The sequence below is a fragment of the Coptis chinensis genome, chromosome 2 (genome assembly GCF_015680905.1).
Source record: "Coptis chinensis isolate HL-2020 chromosome 2, ASM1568090v1, whole genome shotgun sequence".
In the NCBI taxonomy this organism is placed as follows: Eukaryota; Viridiplantae; Streptophyta; class Magnoliopsida; order Ranunculales; family Ranunculaceae; genus Coptis; species Coptis chinensis.
In genome coordinates, this window is record NC_141457.1 from 111,533,159 (window position 1) to 111,552,910 (window position 19,752).

Genomic DNA, 19,752 nt, shown 5'->3' on the forward strand with positions numbered 1-19,752 from the left:
ACATCTGGAAGAGTGTAAACATACTTCATGACCGATTCTCTCGGTGATTTTTATCGCAATAGAAGCCTTTACTTCATCATCGGAAGGCTTCTTTTTTTTTTTTTTTTTTTTTTTCTCATTCATTAGTGTTTAGTTGGTAGGGAAAAGGAAAAAGATAAATAGACAATCCTAATTTTGAGGAGAAAAGTTAGGATTTCGATAGAATTTGGATAAGGTTTATTTATTATTATTTTTTTTTTTATCAATTTGAGGAGTCTATAGAAAATTAAGCATAGATTAGGGAGATTTAAACAAATCTGGGGAGGTGTCACTAATTATTATTCCATCCGATTTTTTAGGAGCCAATCATATTGTTGGAAGTGCAAAATGGAGCGATATGGTGAGGAGAGAGAATGTGCGCGAGCTTTTATATATATATTTCTCATTAAAATATTTTTTATGGTGAAAAACAGAAAAATGCAGAGATATCTATGACTTTTGTTGATATATAGGCAAATGATGTTCTGGGTAGACTTAGCTATTGATTGATTTTGTTGTTCTTTGTTGTTATTACTTTTCCTCCTTCGGTTGGAACCAATTACATAACTATACTCAATATTGGACCTAGACAGATTGTTTATAAACCGAAGTTTTAAGTAAATAATTAATTTAGCCTTAACGTAAATTCCCAAGGTGACTCCTTCAAGAAGAAACATGTCATGCACCTGCATTACAACTTTTCGCTATATGTTATACATTAGACCGAGTAAGAAAGTCCACCAATATTGAAGTGTTTTCAAACATGCTAAATGATACAATCTCTACAGATGAAGGATATGATGGCTTCACAGGGAACCTAGTGCAAAAGTCTCCCTCTAATTCTACAATTTCAACTTCGGTATAAAATGTCTTCAACCACTTCTTTAATGTATAATCCATCATAGATAATTCACCGTTCTGCCCTCTGCCAACGTCATGAGACCTTCCCTCACTTTTAGGAATTGTTTTCCCTTTCAAGAAATTCTCATAATCATTTCCATAAAGGTTGGCCCTTCTATTTGCATGTGTCTTGTGAAGTGTTTAAGTACCCCACTCTACCCATCTCCCTTGTCCAACCTCGTCCTCAGGCAAAGACTTAACATTCTGATGACGTTTATGAGTTCCATCTATATGACAAAAGGCATGGACTGTGATGCCACGGTCTCCAGAAACAAATAGAAATTCTCTAAAAGAAACATCCTTGTGCTGATCGTATGCATCCCCATAATGGCCCCATGCCAACGATTTAACATCAAAAATAAGTGAACAATCCTCATATCTCGGAGAGGTACTTTCAAGTGAAGGAACATCTTCTACTGATCCGGAAGTACTCGGGATATTGTCTAATGAGCTTAGCCATCTAAGGGTTGTCTATTTTGATGAGGAAAAAGAGTTTGAATCAAAACACCTACCAAGGTCATCTGTGGCTGCAGATTGAAAAGATAAATTGGCAATGAAGCAGAGGGTTAAAGTTCAAGAAAAAAGAAGCAAGCGAAAGGTAAGAAGTCGCACCAGTGAGATGGAGCAATGACACTTCACACTGATGTGAAAGCAACAACAGCAGTTCCCTTGTTGGAGAAATAAAAGCTTCACAGAATTTAGAAAGGTCAAGTTTGGTTGAGTCCCACTTTCGCAAATGTATAATAGCAGGATCATCAACAGCCTGACTACAGCAAGAATAAACCATTTTGAGCCTACAAATAAAGAAAAGAAATGGCAATGAATAGATGATAAAAAGAAAATAGTACGACAATCGACCTGCAGGTTAAAAACATTGTTTGTCTAACTTTGAGATGAAAAAAATACACAAACATAGTGTGTGGTTTCTAGGTTTCCCCCCACATGGAATTCTGCCAATACACATTGTTTCTATATAAAGTAAGCTCGTGATTGAACATTCCACAACAAAACAGACAGAAAATAACAAAGAAGTTATATATATATATATATATATATATAAAAAGTAAGCTCACCGTCAGTATAAAGTGATTGCTCTTTCTTTTCTTCCTCATTTACATATACTATTACTACCACAAAACAATTTTTCATAATTTGATATATTCTAGTTTTCAATATTTTCACCTCCAAAAAATTTCTAACAATCAGAGACGTGGAATTAGATCAAATAACATGAAATCAAAGTCCTATATTCGTAATTCAAAAGGTTGTAATACTCATAAAAAATAGATAAGAGAAAACAATGTACCTAGTTGTTTGTAAGACTTAGGTGATCAAGACTCTTTGAGTGTGCTATGCCATTACCCAAGCGGAAGCCATGAGAATAGGCGGGCGTGAGAGATGATGGGTTCCTTTTTAGTGCGGATTGAAGAACTCTATGGAGTCTAGAACTTTGTGGAGTTTAGAACTCTGTGGAGTCCGTGAACTAAAATATTTCTCACATGTCCAAAGAAAAGAATGCAAACTCAGATTTATTAGAAAAGATATCCCTAAACATCAATGCAACAACCTACACGTAATGGGATGACCAAAAACACAAAGGTTGAACTAAGAAGAATATTCAACAATTACTACTCCCCGATTAAGATACAAAAGTCATGAGGGTTCGGACTCTAATGAGCAGGATAAGTGAAAAGAATGAAAACCTCTAATGTATTTTGCACTTATTATTCTTGACAAAAAAGTAAAAGAAAACACACTACAAATTTTTAGTAGGTTTTAGATCCTTTAAACTGTTAAATGCTAAAAATCAAGGAGAAGTCAAGGAGGTAGAAAGAGAGCTCCGATCTTACCTGATTGTTGCCTTTGCTTTCTTCTTCTTATTCGGAACACCAACTGAAACAATGGAAGTCTCTCGCCTCTCTCTCTCCCACTCTCTCTCTCTCCTAAATCCGTAGAATACTTTTTGTAAAATGACATGAATACCACTTATGAGGATAGGCTTAAAAATTATATATCCAGACGTGTCCACTGTCCAGTGCCACCTAGCCACCTCTCATGTACTCCGAAACTTTTTTTTAGAATCAGTTGGAGGTTAGGCTAGTATCATCAGCTGCACCATTCTCATGGATGACAGTGCCAGGTCTTTATAGTCCAGGAATGTTTATAGCTTTGGGTAAATCATATGTCAGGAATAGAAAATCAGGAATGTACATCAGAGATAAACAATTGATTAGTTCCTACATAAAGTTCTACAGATCTACGTGTACCTATATCTTCAACACATTTTGGGCATTTTGAAGGTGTAATACATGCTACAACCACCAAGAGTCGAAGTAATGTAGTACTGGGAAGTAATATGAGTGTAACAAAATGCATACTAATGAGTCGAAGTAACAAATGGCAGTAATAAGATGAAAATAATAACGGAATCACAGACCCAATATATAGACTCTCATTAATATTCACTAATGCAATTTTGTGAAAATCACATTGGTTAAACTTTTAAAGGGTAAAAGACACCATCATATAAAAATCAAAGCTAACTTCACAAATATTAAGATATATGAACCTCCGGCAACACCATAGACAAAGAAAACATCAGAAGAAAGAAACTTGCATGAGGCCTAATTAATTTTGGAATGAGAGTTTTACCATCATGCCAGCATATCAGTAGCTTCTCAAAAATATTATGTACAACAGACCCTGGCTTTCCCATTTCTTTCAAAGCTTAATAATAATCGGAAAATTATAGATTCTAATTTCGAACACCAAAATCGCCCAAGCTATGGCCAATAAGCAGAAGCATAAACATAAGCTTCAACTCAATGAAAATTTTCACCCAAAATCGCCCAAGCTATGGCCAATAAGCAGAAGCATAAACATAAGCTTCAACTCAATGAAAATTTTCACAATAATGGATGAAAAGGGTTTTGTTTTTAAAAAGGGGAGCAAATACATATACCTAAACTTCAAAATGTTTGCAAAATCCTCAAATTGATCACTTAGGAGTTTCATATAAATTAAATCCTGGAGGATCAATTAGGAAATAGACCATTTAATTTGAATCTAACTTATACTAAACCCATCCTAAGAACGGAAGTCCCAATTGATCACTAAAAAAGTTCCAACTAATCTTAACCCATATAGGGTAAACCACAAAAAACTGATAAAGTACATCAACTATTGTTTCAATCAATTGGATCCCAAACGTCCTGTTGAACAGCCGAGAGAAGTTGTTACACAGGTGATGCTAAATAATCAATCAAGTTCATGTCGTACATGTGAAGCACCTATTCATCACAAATCATTGGTAAAAAAATGTAAAAGTTTAAAAAATAACAACATAGTAGAATAAAGAACAAATCTAAACTTAATATATGTTTTGTAGCATCGATGGGCAAGTAATCAGTACTCAAACAGACAACAGTATGATCAAAATCGTTTGGCCAAGATACTAACCACACGATTATCTATGGGTTTTTGCATTTATGGTATGACTACACAAAATTTAAAGCTCCGGCGCAACTATTAACCGTCAAACTAATTTATTAGTAGAACTAATTAGATTTTAGAACTTCAAATTTTCAAACACAAAGTCAAATAAAGAATCAAACATGTAGCAAATCAATTGGGTGCAGCAAAATAATTCGGAACTCTAAAGTTAAGTGAAGGAATACAAAACCAAGAAATTCTAATAAAAAAAAAGACCCAATTGAGATTGACGGTTTAAATACCCGTATATGGGGAAGAGCTTATAACAGAAGGCTTCAAGCTGGGCTGGGATCATGAAAGTTGATCAGACTAACGTAAAGAAGCACAACTGAAGGTAGAGTATGATCGAGGTTCTTTCCGCTGCTAGAATGCAAGTAATGAGAAACCCTGTCCTTCTCTTGTCTCAAACACATTTGAATCTTCAACATGTACTCTGCACAGGAATCTTCTTCAATCCACTTAGTGTCCTTCCCATCATAATTAGCAAAAGTGTCAGCAAGAAAGGCCGCTTCAAAGTGGTTTGCATAGCAATATATCCATTACGCCCATCCCAATTTCAATGAAGATATCCAAAACGTTCTTCAACAATGCAACATGTGTTCACTGTGTGTTTCTGGGATAGATGGCAAAAACCTTCAGCATGATATATTTAAGCGAAGGCCTTTCTGTATTGGTCGTAGTGATCTTCAAAATGATCATTAGGAGCTTTCTCGCCTCCGAAATTGTAGAGAGTTTGGAGTAGCTGTGACTTGAGCTTTTCCATAATCTAAAACTTGAAGCAAAGAGTGCAAATACCTGAGGATGAACGCCGAATTCTCTTCTGTACCAATTCCTTTTCTTTTTTATATTACTTTTCTACCAATTCCTAAAGCATTGCGAACTCTCCAAGGGTTCACCTTGTTCAAGGGTATCGAGCAATTGAAAAGAAAGGGCTTCGTGGGGTTTTGTTTTGTTTTTTTTTTTTCAAAGGTTTCTTAATTTGGTGTTGGATTCGTTGCTTTAGGTTTTTCTGGTTATTTTGTTTTGCTTTTTTTTCATTATAATTTGTTTATAAAATTAGAATTTGGGGAGGACATAATAATATAAAAATAGATTAGGGAGATTTAAACAAATCTGAGAAGGTTTCACTAATTATTATTCCATCCCATTTTGTAGGAGCCAATCATATTGTTCGGGGCACAAAATGGAGCGATATGGTGAGGAGAGAGAATGTGCGCGAGCTTTTATATATATATATATATATATAGATGTGGAAAAATCGATGAGCCGATGGAAATGCAGATGAAATCTAATTTTATTAAGTTAGAAGGAGTGATCAAAGGCACTCACTGTGATGGAGTTTAGCCATTCTCACACACTCAAACCAAACCGTTTCACTAACTGAGACAATTCTTGTACAGCTTAACTCGTGGTTAATTTTGAAACGGGTCAAACAAACAATTGAGCTAGAAGTCTCCTAAATGAAACACTGAGTCCGGCCACAGTTGCATCAACTAGATATAAGGGAGTGTTCTTGGTGCGCATCTGACCACATGTCGGGGTAGAGATCATGTGTGTATATATTCTACAATCCGGCTTTCTAAGAAGCAATTGTGTCTAAATCTACCTGACCCTCGATGTATATATACATTAATTAAGTCGCCGTTTTTTTTTCATAGAAGTCGCCATCTTAACTAAGTATACTGCATTGAAGTGAAGAGGCCCTTAACATGCCATGGTTGTTCAATTGAATGTCACTCTCAGCTCGTGTTCAATTTGTCATAATTTAAAATTCTCAATCTCACCCAACAAAAAAATGACAAACACAATCTCAAATGCAAATGAAAATTGACAAATGTAATTATACTACCAATCTCAATCCGACTCACGATCAAACATGGCTGACAAATGCAACCAATGGTCTCAACGCAAATAGTGTATTTAATCACTAAAGAGTGAGAAAATGAATCTAAGTAAAGTTGCCACACAAAAACCAAACATTTATCTCTCCATAAATAATTGGATCATTAGATCGTGAAATGCTAATAACTTAAGTCACAATTACAGATAAACTAATCAAACTATCAAACCAAAACCATTTCCAAGCTAATCAATAACAGTGAGTTAACATAACAGAAATATGAATCACACTAAGAACTCATATAAAAATTCCAACATCAAAACAACATATAAAAAAACCAATTTCATTCCATGTACAAGCAACAATATCATGAAAGAACAAAAACTCAAATTACCTAACATAATAGAATCAATCGGAAAAAAAAACATTCATGTGAGATTTTCTTTAATAAAAGTGCTGGCAACTTCTCTAAGAATCCGTGAATTGATAACTTGGTGCACCAAACACAGAAACAACCAATTTAACCCTCAGCAAACTTTTCAAACATTTATACAAAAAGTTAAACAATTAAATGCAAAGAACTGTGATATTGGGGTGTTTACAAAGCAAATCTGAGTAATTGAGAGAGATGGGAGAGGAAAAGCCCAGAACTTTCGCTCCGCTCATTTGACTAACCTACTACATAGTCCGGTTTATTTTTGTGTTTTTATTCTTATTTTCAGTTCTCAACGTGATGCATTTCCAAATTTCTAAAGACTCGACTGATTGTAGCTAGCTTGTTATGAGGGTATCCTCTATCTCTATCAGCAGTTCAGCACAAACACCGGTACGGTAGGTCAGATTGGCCAGTTGTAGCTGCATTTAAGAGGTCTTTAACTTGGAGTACTCTATAGTCTATACCGACTAAACTGATATGTTTTTATTTGGCAACTACCGACTAAACAGATCTGGAACCGATTGAATAAAAACTTGAAGACTTTCTGAATTTCTGCGTACACCACAATTATCAATTAGTCATATGCTAATACATACATGGTGCAAGGAAGTGTGCAAGGATATCTTATAAAATAGTTTCGTGAGCAAAGAATACAGTAGGGTTTGCGCAATACATGATCAACTTGATTGATTTTTAAGGTGGTTGACAATGAATCAGCATAGTTGGCATTATGTTACACATTTTTGACACGGTACATTGCCTTGGTAAGACTGGCACCTCATAAAGAAAACTTTTGAAACAGAAAAGGCGGACTCACCAACTTAAAAATCATAGATGACTTCAACTCTTGACGTGAACTTCTTCCCTCTTTCACTAGTTCTCACTTTCTATGGCATATCACTTCGATTTGACTTCTTCCTAGCTCTAAGGCTCTATATATACAGTCCAATCCCAATCGAGAATTTGAACTTCATTCCAAGCAGAATTAACTAGATACGCCAAGCATGGAAATCTTGTATATTGTTGCATTCTTGATTTTGTTTATCATTGTTTCCAAGAAAATCCTTCATCGAAGCAAGAATAACAAACCATCAGTACCTTTTCCACTTCCCGTAATTGGTCATTTACACCTTATCCTAAAAAAGCCCCTCCATAGAACACTCGGAAAACTAGCTAAAAAATACGGTCCAATTCTATTTCTGCAATACGGATTTCGCAAAGTCGTCCTCGTCTCATCTCCATCAACCGTCGAGGCATGTTTAGCAAAGAACGACATTGCCTTTGCAAATAGACCGCGTTTCATTGTTGGTGAATACCTTGGTTATAATTATACTAGCCTCGTTTGGGCCTCATATGGTGATCATTGGCGCAACCTCCGTCGTGTAACTGCACTAGAGATCTTTTCTTCATACAGACTTCAGTTACTTTCTAGTGTTCGAGCCAAAGAAATCCGCTCTCTACTCCAACAACTGTTTGGTAATCTAGATAACAAAAACTTTCGTAAGGTGGAATTTAAGACCATGTTTTTCGAGCTGATGCTTAATATTTTGATGCAAATGATTGCTGGCAAGAAATACTATGGAGAAAACGTAGTCGATATAGATGAGGCGAAACGGTTTCGACACACTGTTAGTGAGACATTTTATTTAATGGGGGCGCCGAATGCCAGTGATTTTTTGCCATTTTTGCGGTGGTTTGACCTGCAAGGACTTGAGAAGAGAATGGTGAAAGCAGGTAAACAAAGAGATACTTTCTGGCAAAGTCTAATAAATGAACGTCGAGAGAAAAATCGTTTTACAACTGGGGATGGAGAAGAAAATAAGATTTTAATTGATGTGCTGCTCTCTCAGCAAAAGCTTGATCCAGAATACTACACGGACGAAATCATCAAAGGAATTATAGGGGTAAATTTCTATAATTCTCTTATATGTTATTTTCATAAACTACCTAAGATTTCAAACATTTTATGATTAAACGTACTTTCAACTATCGTGCAAAATCATTAATGGACTAAAATTTTGAAGGTCTGAAGTCTGAACCCAAATCTCAGTGACAAAAAATGTCCGGTATGTCTCCTTTCAAAATCTGAAAATCTAGGAAAACATTCTTATGTGGCTTTTGGTTGCATGAAGTAACCAAATTTACTTTGTTAGTTGACTTTCAACACATCAATTAGGGCATCTCCAATGGGGGGTGTAAACCGTATAGAGTGGAAATTTTACACCCCAAATATAAAAAAACTCTCTCCAATGGGAGTGCTAAACCGTAGGTAATAGTGTATTAGCTAATAGAGAGGGTGGGGAATTCCCCCTCTCGCTATTAGTTAATAAAAAGCCCGGACGTCACTTAAAATAACGTCTGTTTAACTTAAAAACTCGGACGTCACTTCAACACACGTTTGTTTTTTTTTTTAACTTCGGACGCCACTCAAAGTGGCGTCAGGTTTAAATTAAAGAGGGACGTCACTTGGAGTGACGTCCGAGTTTAAAATCTATTTTTTTTACACTCTTCCATTGGAGAGTATAGAGTGTGGATATTTATAAGCTATACAATACTATACAATTAGAGGTGTAAAATCCTAATGGCACCTACGTGGAGCCTAGGTGGAGGTGTAATTTTACACCCCCTATTGGAGATGCCCTTAAAGTTGACTTGTTCTTAAATGGTTGGGTCTTATGTATCATGACTATCATCTAATCATAGTGGACTTGGGCTAACCGACCAAGTGTGTGATTTCGCTGATACAAGTAGACAAACAGACAGACAGTCAAACTGTCAAATGGTCCAATGGATTTGGGTACAGGCCTTTGCAGGTTTACGGCGGATTTGGGTTAGCAAAATTTGATTTGTACTTCTACATTAATGTTGTGTGCAGGTTATGCTAACAGCAGGGACGGACACATCGTCTGGGACCATGGAATGGGCAATGTCGCTTTTACTCAACAATCCTGAGTTCTTACAGAAGGCGAGGGACGAAATCAACCAACAAGTTGGGATGGAACGTCTATTAGAAGAATCGGATCTTCCTAATCTTCCGTATCTTCAAAACATCATCAACGAAACACTTCGACTATATCCCACAGGTCCAGTAGTGATCCATGAGTCCTCTGAAGATTGCAATGTGGGAGGTTTCCATGTGCCTAGTGGCACGATACTCCTAATGAACTTATGGGCCGTTCATAGGGATTCAAATGTATGGAAAGAGCCCATGAAGTTTAATCCAGAGAGGTTTCAAGGAGTTGAAGGTGAAAAAGAAGGATTCAAATTGATCCCATTTGGTTTCGGAAGGAGGAGATGTCCTGGTGAGGCTTTGGCAATGCGTATGGTTGGATTGACTTTGGGATCCTTGATTCAATGTTTTGAATGGGAAAGGTTTGGAGACGAACTGGTGGACATGAGTGAAGGGGTTGGACTTACATTACCTAGGGCCAAGCCCTTGGTTGCAATGTGTAGGCCACGTCTAAACAAGAAACATATTATGGCTCCGTTTTGAATGGCATTGCGTTTTTGGCATAGCAAAATGTAGAAGGCTCAATCCATCAGCTGAATAAGGTCTCCTGAATAGACTCTGATAAGCCACTTAACAAATAGACCCAAGTCAGTACGTAATGTTAAAGTAGCTATTTTGGCACTTCTGCATTAATCATGCAGATTAGTTTACTATCATCACATATTTTGATGATAGCATGTCTTTGTCTAATTTTCTTACGGTTCAGCGGTTGTAATAGATGAATTTATAGATTACTTAGATGTGTTAACGAATATTACCCCCACTAGATGAGCCAATTAGGATTTTTTTCCACTAGATGGGAAATTAGGGTCTCCTCTCCAAATACACACAAAATAAATAAGGTTAATCCAAATTGACTTTTTTTTTTGTGTGTACTTAAGAGGAATACCCTAATTTCCCCATCTAGTAAGAGGGAAATCCTAATTGGCTCATCTAGGGGGTAATACTAGTTAACCCTACTTAGATTTATGCTAAATAATAACTTATCAAAATACATAAAAGCATTCCCAATGCAAGCCACTCTTATTCACCTCCACGTTAGTTCTATTTTTCCTTTTTTCTACCGTTTTGGTGAAAAGCAAGGTGAGGCTGCCCAATACAAATGTGATTATTATTCTCGGACAGAATATTTGATTTTGTCTAAATGTAAAAATCGAAAAAACACGCCGGACGGAATGAAACATCCTGTTTGAAGTTAAAAAAAAACCGAAAAAAAGTCGAAAAAACACGTGAGACGAAAAAAAATCAAACATTCCGTCTGAAAAAAAAACCGATTTTTTAAAAAAAAAACACATAAAACGGAATAAAACATCCCGTCCAAAGTTTCCAACTCAGCTACTATCTCGGTTGAAGGTTTCAGTCTCATTTTGATTTGGGAAAATAGTCACTTTGATATTCACCTTTGCATTTGCATTAGGCAAAAGTTTTTGACCATTTAGAGGTAAATATTGTCACATCCCCTTGATATTCATCTGCATTGGGAATACTCTAATCACATGGGGCGTATTTGTCGTGCAAAGTAATTCGTGTATAGGTATAAACTTGATATTCACCTTCAAGTTTCCCACGGTCATCTAGATTATGATTGCATATCTGTTTGATACTTTGATCTACTTCCACAAACTTTACCACAATACGATTGGAAGGGGTCACCATGCCCATTGCCCATTGCCCAATTGCCCAAGGTTCTACGATTGGAGCTTCGTTTACCAAATCTGATTTATTTCCTTGTACTAATTTAGGACGAGACATTACCATGTGTCTGTTGTTGTCGCTGGTGCTATTTTTAAGTAGCAAAATTCAAGTCTAAATGTCAGTTTATCTTGCGTTTTTATTTTTTATCTTTACACATTTTAGCTAATAACATCAGCTTCTGAAACAACTCTGATGTTGGTGTAGCATCATCTCATATCATCTGTTAATAATGCCAAAATTTTCTGTGAATAACTTACTAGGATTGCCACTTCCTACTTAGTATGTATTGGATCCCTACTCCAAAAGTTAATACTTTTAACGTAATTATAGTGAAATGTTTTCATAATCATGTGATAGTTTTACAGAAATGAAAAGCAATCAATCTAATTCATGGACCAAAATATCGCCGATATATATATACATCGATATCAATATTTCCAATATATATTCACCGAATATAGAATTTTTTTTCCCAATATATATCGAAATTTCCGATATAAAACTTTATATCGCCGAGATAATTGATATATCTAATATATATCATTTGACTTTTTGACCATTTTTTAATATAAATATGATATTTCTAATATATTTTCGATATTTCCGATATTATATTTTTGATATATATAATATTTCCAATATTTTAAATAGTTTAAACTGGTCACAAAAAAAAAAATAGATATATATGATATATATTGGTTTTTTAGTACACTGATATATTAACCGATATCGATATTTTGGCCCTTGATCTAATCAATGAGATGGAGATTGGACATATAACGGAGCTATACAAGACCTAGGCGGGTTGCTGTATACCACTAGCCATTTGGCCCGGCCTATGGCCGGACTTACTATATAGATAGCTAATGACTCAAAAGCTTAAAGTCTACTTGAATAAATAATATATATATATTAATAGCTAATGATTCATTGCTTATAATATATGTATACTTTGTTTGAAGGGTTTATACATTCTAATTCACGAGATAAATTTCATATTGGGAAATTCCATTGTAAATTATGTTCATAACTACATATATTTAGACACTAAATTTTGCTATTGCCCGAAATAATCTAAGGATTGCTTCAATGTATCATGTACTTGAAGTGACTTAGAAAAATACTGCAAAACCATATGTTATTATGGGATATTGTGTTGTAGCGAACCGGTCATTTGGACTTCCCGATCAATGCCTCATTTAGAGCTGCCATATTTGACACACGTCAAACACCTATTTTACTGAAAATTTAGATTACCTATTAGTTTACTCATAGGTGAAAATGTCAATTAAATGTGTCGCTAAACTTCGAGACCGTTAAGTGGGTGCATGAAAAGCGGGGAGCGACCACTAGTGCGTCCAAGGTACAATTTTATGAGTATTACAAAAAAAAAAAACTCCCTTTCAATAATTCTATTGCTCCGACTTTGTGACCGAGCTGTTGTTCTGCTGTTGTTGTTCCTGTGGCTAAGGTGACATTTGTTGTTGATCGCGGCTTCAATTGAAACATGTTAAGCTTGTTAGTCCGTTGATCTTTGTTCTTTGGAACATCCGGGGGTTCATGGATAATTCTTTGAGCAAAGCTGGAATTGTGTACTTCTCCACCCAAGCGTGTTGTAGAAGCTTCGGTCGCTAGACTTCCATAATCAATGTCTCATTTAGAGCTGCCATATTTGACACACGTCAAACACCTATTTTACTGAAAATTTAGATTACCTATTACTTTACTCATAGGTGAAAAGGTCAATTAAATGTGTCGCTAAACTGTTCGATTTGGTTCCATTGTCACATACATTTAGACTCCAATCAATTCAACACAAACAATGATAGTTAGCATTTCATAATAAGCTTTTTTTTTTCAATTTCGAATTCATAAAATCAGATAAATAATAAAATGAATAAATCATCAAAAAATAAGAATGGGGTATAAAAAAAATTTAAGTTCTAGGCATGTGTTTAGAACGGAATTGTCTAGTTACAACTCTGACTGCACCAACACCACTTGTGAAGTTGACTGCCTCAAACGTCACTACTTTCCCAATGGTGAAGTTCTTTTGTTACATTGTCACTACTGATTTTTTTGTTAACGTCACTACTCATCAAAATAGTGTTATTTTTATATTTCATGTCTCTAGCTCTTCAATTTTGGTGTACAAATGCCTTTGTGCATAGATTAGGTTGTTGGAGTTATCCCTCACATGAGGAGAGAAAACAGAGTTGGAGAGAAATGGGCGAATTCGGCGTTGGAAATGTCGAGCGCCAGCGCTTTCGGATAATAGCGACTTCGCTCGAGTTCGATAGAATAGAGGCGACCAGGCTTCGGCTTCCGGTGTCTTAGCGACTCGGCCACATGGGGCGCAAGGCTTTCAGTCCAATTTCGTGGGCCTTTGCTACAGTACCCGCGAAATTTGGTTTTTGGAGATAAAAACCAAAATCAAGGTTTTGGAAAACCTAACCAAAACAAGGTCAGAAGGATTGGAATCCAGACTAAAACAAAGAGAGAGAACCTTTACAGAGATACAACCCTGTAAAGAGATAAGAGTGATCTAGTAAGGTGAGAGATTTGAAAGGAGAGATTGTAATCTTCCTTCCCACTTTATTAAGAACTCGCTCTTGTGGAAGTAGGCATCATTGGCGAACCACGGTAAATCTTTGTGTTGTGGTTTGCTTTCTTTGCTTTACATTATTATCATTGTTAATAGTTGTTTAGCGAGTTGGGCATGTTAGTATAGGTTGTAGTTGATATTGAGATTTATCTGGAGTTGAAGTGTGTTCATACAAGTTATCTGTGTAGTGGGGGAACCGATTGATATTGGTATAATCCCCAACAAGTGGTATCAGAGCCTTGGTTAGAATAGCCTAGGGTGTTATCGAATCTTGGTCGGAAGGTGTTTGTGAAATTCCCGAGAGAAGATTTGAGGTTAAATAACTTGTAGAGATGGACCATTCCGTGAACACTTTCGTATGATGAGTCCGAATAGGAAGAACTACACCATCCGGAAAGCCAAGATGGAAGACTTGCTATCTGCAAGGACTTGGCACTTCCCATTGAGAATGAGGGAGTAAAAACCGGAAAAGACCGATGAAATTTGAGTGAAAAAAAGTTTTGAGAAAAGCGATTGGATACATTCGACCGATGGATTGGCGGCGGTGTCTTTCACCATGTGTCCCAAGAGACTCTGACGCCCGGTCCATGGAAGAAACTTCGAAGACCTTTATGAGAGGAATTCGGGTGGAAACAAAGTGCTAGTCGTTAAGAAGTTTCGCAACCACGAAGTACCAAGAAGGTTCTTCAATGTCCGAGCATCTTAATGAAGTACATAATATCATCAATCGGATGCATTTGATGAAGATCAATTTGGGAGACGAAGTTGAGGCTTTGTTTCTATTAGGCTCTCTACCGAAAGTTGGGAGACATTAGCGGTTTCTCTACATGGAGCGACCCAAGGATGGAATTGTTACCATGGAGATGGCTACCACGTCTTTGTTGAATGAGGAGACTAGAAGGAGTGCAAGAAGCGAAGCTCTTCTCTCTCGGAGATCCTTTTCCGCGAGAAACGGGGAGAGGTCAAAACAGAAAACCATCTCGTTCTAGAGGTGATGGCGGAAGTAAATCTAGGGGTGAAGCTAGAACTCCTAAAGGCGGAGAGGCAATGTTACTATTGTGCCACAAAAGGCCACTTCGGATATGAGTCGCGAGAAACAACCGAAAAGGGATGAGAAGAATAACCGCGGTACATGAAGACATGGTGCAGAGGAATGGAAACACAGGCAGAAATACTACCGCACTAGTCGATGACCTAGTGGGAATTGTGTCAGATTGTGGTGAGTGATGTCTTAGTACCTCATGTCGGGATACAGAGTGGGTGATAGATCTGGGGGAGCATCCTATCACGCCACACGCGACGAGGGGATTCTTCACTACCTACACCGTGGTGAATATGGTGAAGTGAGGATGGGTAACGATGGCGTCTCGAAGATTATAGGCATTGGAGATGTTCATATAGAAACCAATGTCGGCTACACCTTGACACTCAAGGATGTAAGACATGTCCACGACATACGGTTAAGCCTAATTTCGGTGGGAAATTAGATGGCGATGGCTTTGTAAACTCGTTTGGTAGCGGGTATGGAAACCGAAAGCGGTGGTTCCATTGTAGCAGCCAGGAGGAAAGAAAACTTGCTCTCTTTACAAAACACAGGCTAGTTTGTGTAAAGCGTGTTTAAGCGAATCTGTGAAGAAGCTTCATCTGACTGGCGTGGCACAAGAGGCGCGGTCACATGGGCATAAAAGGGATGGAAGTTCTTGCTAAGCAAAAGGTCATGCCGGACATTAAAGGTACACATTTAAATACATGTACTCCTTTGTTTGGTAAGAAAGCAACAGGGGTGTCTTTCCAAAGATTCGATCTCCACGAAAGGACAACGCCCCCGAGCTAGTGCAATACGCAGACTTATGTGGTCCTATGAGAGTGAAGTCCCACCCGGGGAGCTTCAGACTTCTTGACATTCATTGATGATGCATCAAGAAAGATATGGGCCTATAGTCGAAGACCAAGGATGAAGTACTTGGCGTGTTTGAGAAATTCCACAAAGATGGTGGAAAGAGATTTGGGAAGTTGTTGAAGTGTATTCGCTCGGATAATGGGGGTGAGTACATAGGGCCATTTGAAGAGTATTTGCGAGTCATGGGATTCGTCATGAGCGCCGTTCCCAAGACACCATGAAGAATGGAATAGCGAGAGAGAATGAACCGCGTACCATTGTAGAGGATGAGATGCATGCTATCTCACTCTAAGCTACCTAGAAGCTCTTGGGTAGAAGCAACGCGTCTGGGCAGTGCATGTGATCAACCTGTCGCCCGACAAAGCCTCGAATAGTGATTATCAGAGAGTATGGTCGGCGAGAGATGTTGATTATGGATACTTGAGGGTATTTGGGTGCGGGGGCATTTGTGCATATTAGAAGGATGAGAGATCCAAGCTTGATGACAAAGCCAAGCGGTGCATTTTTACGGGTTATGGAGATGAAAAGTTTGGTTACAAACTCTATGATCCGATTAACAAGAAGGTAATCCGAAGTCGAGATGTTGTGTTCTTAGAAGACCAAACCATAGCAGACTTTGAGGAGGTGAGAAGCTCTGAGGCTTTCACCAATGATCTTGTTGATTGAGAACCGAAGTTCCTACCGTGGAGCGTCGCGTAAGGCATTGAGAATGCAGAGAACCATGAGTTTGAAGCTCATGATGAGAATCTATTGCTCATGATGGGATAGAACCTATTGGTATAGAAGATGCGAGATGATATGCATGAACCACCACCGAGCAAGCGAAGTGCAATCTCTCGAGGCACCGGCCAGATGGGGCAAGGAGGTCCGAGGAGGGAGAATAGCTTCAACCGGTATCCACCACATGCGTCGTCGTTTACTATCGGATGGTGGAGAACCTATGTACTATCAAGAGGCACGTGAAGGTACGAGACAAAGAAAAGTGGTTGAAGGCCATGCATGACGAGATGGATTCTTTGCATAAGAATCACACTTATGAGTTAATTGAGAAACCCACAGGGAGAAAAGTTCTCAAGAATAAGTGGATATACAAAGTCAAGCATGAGGAGAACAATCCTCACCCAAGGCACAAAGCTTCGCCTTTGTTGTGAAGGCATTCGGTCAAAGGAAAGGGATTGACTTTGATGAGATTTTCTCTCTGTAGTGAAGATGACTTCTATCCAGGGTGGTATTGGGTATGGCCGCAAGTATGAACCTAGAGGTTGAGCTGACTAGATGTTAAAGGCGGCTTTTCTTCATGGAGACCTTGAAGAAGATGTCTACATGGACCACCCGAGGAGGGTTTGAGGTCAAAGGCGAGGAGCACCTAGTATGCAAGCCGATAAAGAGCTTGTATGGGTTGAAGCAAGCACCGAGACGATGGTACATAAAGTTTGACTCCTTTATGGCGAAGCAAGGATACAAGAAGTCCGCTTCCGATCATTGTCGCGTTTGTTCGGAGATTTCCGGATGGGGATTTCATAGTCTTTATTGCGTATGTGGATGATATGTTGATAGTTGGCCCAAAACATCAACAAGATATCAATTTGAAGAAAGACTTGAGTAAGTCCTTTGAGATGAAGGATTTGGGTCAAGCAAAGCGAGATACTTGGGATCGCGGATCACTTTCGTGACGAAAAGAGTGGGAAGTTGTGGCTTTCTCAAGAAAGCTACATTGAAAGGTGTTGAAGAGATTCAACATGGATCAGCAAGCGGTCGGTTGTCCGCTTGGTGGCGGTTCCGCATGACCAAAGAGATGTGTCCTAAGGGTGAGCATGAGCAGAGTCGGATGGAAAAGATTCCTTATGCATCCATGATGCGGGGTTTGATGTATGCCATGGTATGTACTAGACCGGATATTGCTTTCGCCGTTGGGGTTGTAAGCGATTTCATCAAATCCGGGTAAAGAGCATTGGGAAGGTGTTAAGTGGATATTGAGATATCTCAAAGGCACTTCCAAATCATGTTTGTGCTTTGGTGGAAGTAAGCCCTTACTTGAAGGCTACACCGATCACGCAGACATGGCGGTGATGTTGACTTCGATGAAGTCCACCTCCGGTTATCCGGTTACTTTTGCGGGGGAGCGGTTTCTTGGCAATCTAAGTTGCAAAAAGTGTGTTGCCCTCTCCACTACTGCCGAAAGTACATTGCAGCCACCGAGTGTTGCAAAGAGTTGCTATGGATGAAGAGGTTCTTCGACGAACTAGGGCTAAAAGTAAAACGGTTTGTAGTTCTATGTGTGATCGAGGCGCCATCCACTTGAGCAAGAATCCGAAGTTTTCATTCTAGATCCAAGCACATACACGCGTCGCGTTATCATTGGATTAGAGAAGTACTTTCGAAGACAAGCATTTGTGTATCGAGAAGATCCATACCGACAAGAACGGGTCGGATATGATGACCAAAGTCTTACCGAAAAGGTAAGTTTGATGTTTGTTGTGCTATTGCGGGAATGGCAAAGACACTCCTCCCGTTGATTTGGCAATTGCATGGAGGTATCCCCCTCACCGCTCGAGGGGAGATTGTGGAGTTATCCCTCACATGAGGGAGAAAACAGATTTGGAGAGAAACGGAATCCGGGCGTTGGAAATGTCGGCGCCAGCGCTTCGGATGAAGCGCGACTTCGCTCGAGTTCCGAAGAGAATAGAGGCGACCAGCATTTCATAGAGGGGCGACCGGGTCACTTCCCGTGTCTTAGCGCGACTTCAAGCGCCACATGAGCTTGGCCAAGGCCAGTCTAATTTCGTGGGCCTTTGCTACAAGATTCGCGAAATTTGGTTTTGGAGATAAAACCAAAATCAAGGTTTTGGAAAACCTAACCAAAACAAGTCAGAAGGATTGGAATCCAGACTAAAACAAAGAGAGAGAACCTTTACAGAGATACAACCCTGTAAAGAGATAAGAGTGATCTAGTAAGGTGAGAGACCGAAAGGAGAGATTGTAATCTTCCTTCCCACTTTATTAAGAACCGGCTCTTGTGGAAGTAGGCATCATTGGCGAACCACGGTAAATCTTTTGTGTTGTGGTTTGCTTTTCTTGCTTTTACATTATTATCGTTGTTAATAGTTGTTTAGCGAGTTGGGCATGTTAGTATAGGTTGTAGTTGATATTGAGATTTATCTGGAGTTGAAGTGTGTTCATACAAGTTATCTGTGTAGTGGGGGAACCGATTGGTATTGGTATAATCCCCAACATAGGTAAGTAGGATTGTAGTACATTCTTAGTTGATATGTTCTTTGTCATGAAGAAATCAGTAGCAATGGCGAGGACAGTTTGACATTACATAAGAGAAAGTATTTCATGGTTGGCGTTTTCACTAAAGTTCTATCATCTCTCAATTTGTAGAAGATAGGCGGTGAACCCATCAAATACCCAATTGATGATCTTCTTGTGCAACCCGATCTGATGATCCGGGTCCTCACCGATCGATCGCTCTACTCCACTCCATCAAGGGATTTCAATGTTCCAATGGATTGTGTGGGGACCTTTTAATGGTTTGGGATTTCGTTCCTCATTTAGCAAGCTGCCGCAATTGTCACCATTCTCTCTTGAAGACTTTCGAATGCAATCTGCCACAAGGACAACAATCTTATTCTCATTGTAGAATCACATGCGGCGCCGGTTCTTAAACTGGCGATCAAAGAGGGGAGAATACTTCACTGACCATACATAATAAGAATCGAGCGGGGGCGGTAGGAATTTTCATTGTAGTACCTTATGTTAGTACATAAAATGAGATGAATCTCTCTTGCTATCTTGTTTTATTGCTTCCACGGCGATAGGTATGATTTATTGGCCTTTTTTTTTCGATAACGCC

The 19,752-nt window shown here is 38.5% G+C and overlaps 1 protein-coding gene and 1 long non-coding RNA gene across 2 annotated transcripts; one reads left to right on the forward strand and one right to left on the reverse strand.

The window, feature by feature from the left end:
- Positions 1 to 680: 680 nt before the first annotated feature.
- On the reverse strand, positions 681 to 2,253 carry LOC147520664 (uncharacterized). Its single transcript, XR_015212757.1, has 2 exons — positions 1,531 to 2,253; positions 681 to 1,445 (listed from the first exon to the last, which is right to left on the reverse strand). It is a non-coding gene; the product is annotated as an uncharacterized LOC147520664 (long non-coding RNA).
- A 5,271-nt stretch (positions 2,254 to 7,524) lies between these two features.
- LOC147520665 (cytochrome P450 81Q32-like) lies at positions 7,525 to 10,453 on the forward strand. Its single transcript, XM_086592186.1, has 2 exons — positions 7,525 to 8,590; positions 9,562 to 10,453. The coding sequence occupies exons 1-2, from the start codon at positions 7,691 to 7,693 to the stop codon at positions 10,177 to 10,179; spliced, it is 1,518 nt and encodes a 505-aa protein (XP_086448312.1). The 5' UTR covers positions 7,525 to 7,690; the 3' UTR covers positions 10,180 to 10,453.
- Positions 10,454 to 19,752: the final 9,299 nt, after the last annotated feature.

Bases quoted from the DNA above. Each gene is read 5' to 3' on its own strand.
- LOC147520665 (XM_086592186.1), top strand. From the start codon at position 7,691: ATGGAAATCTTGTATATTGTTGCATTCTTGATTTTGTTTATCATTGTT. The intron at 8,591-9,561 runs GTAAATTTCTAT...TGTTGTGTGCAG, and splicing joins TCATCAAAGGAATTATAGGG to GTTATGCTAACAGCAGGGAC.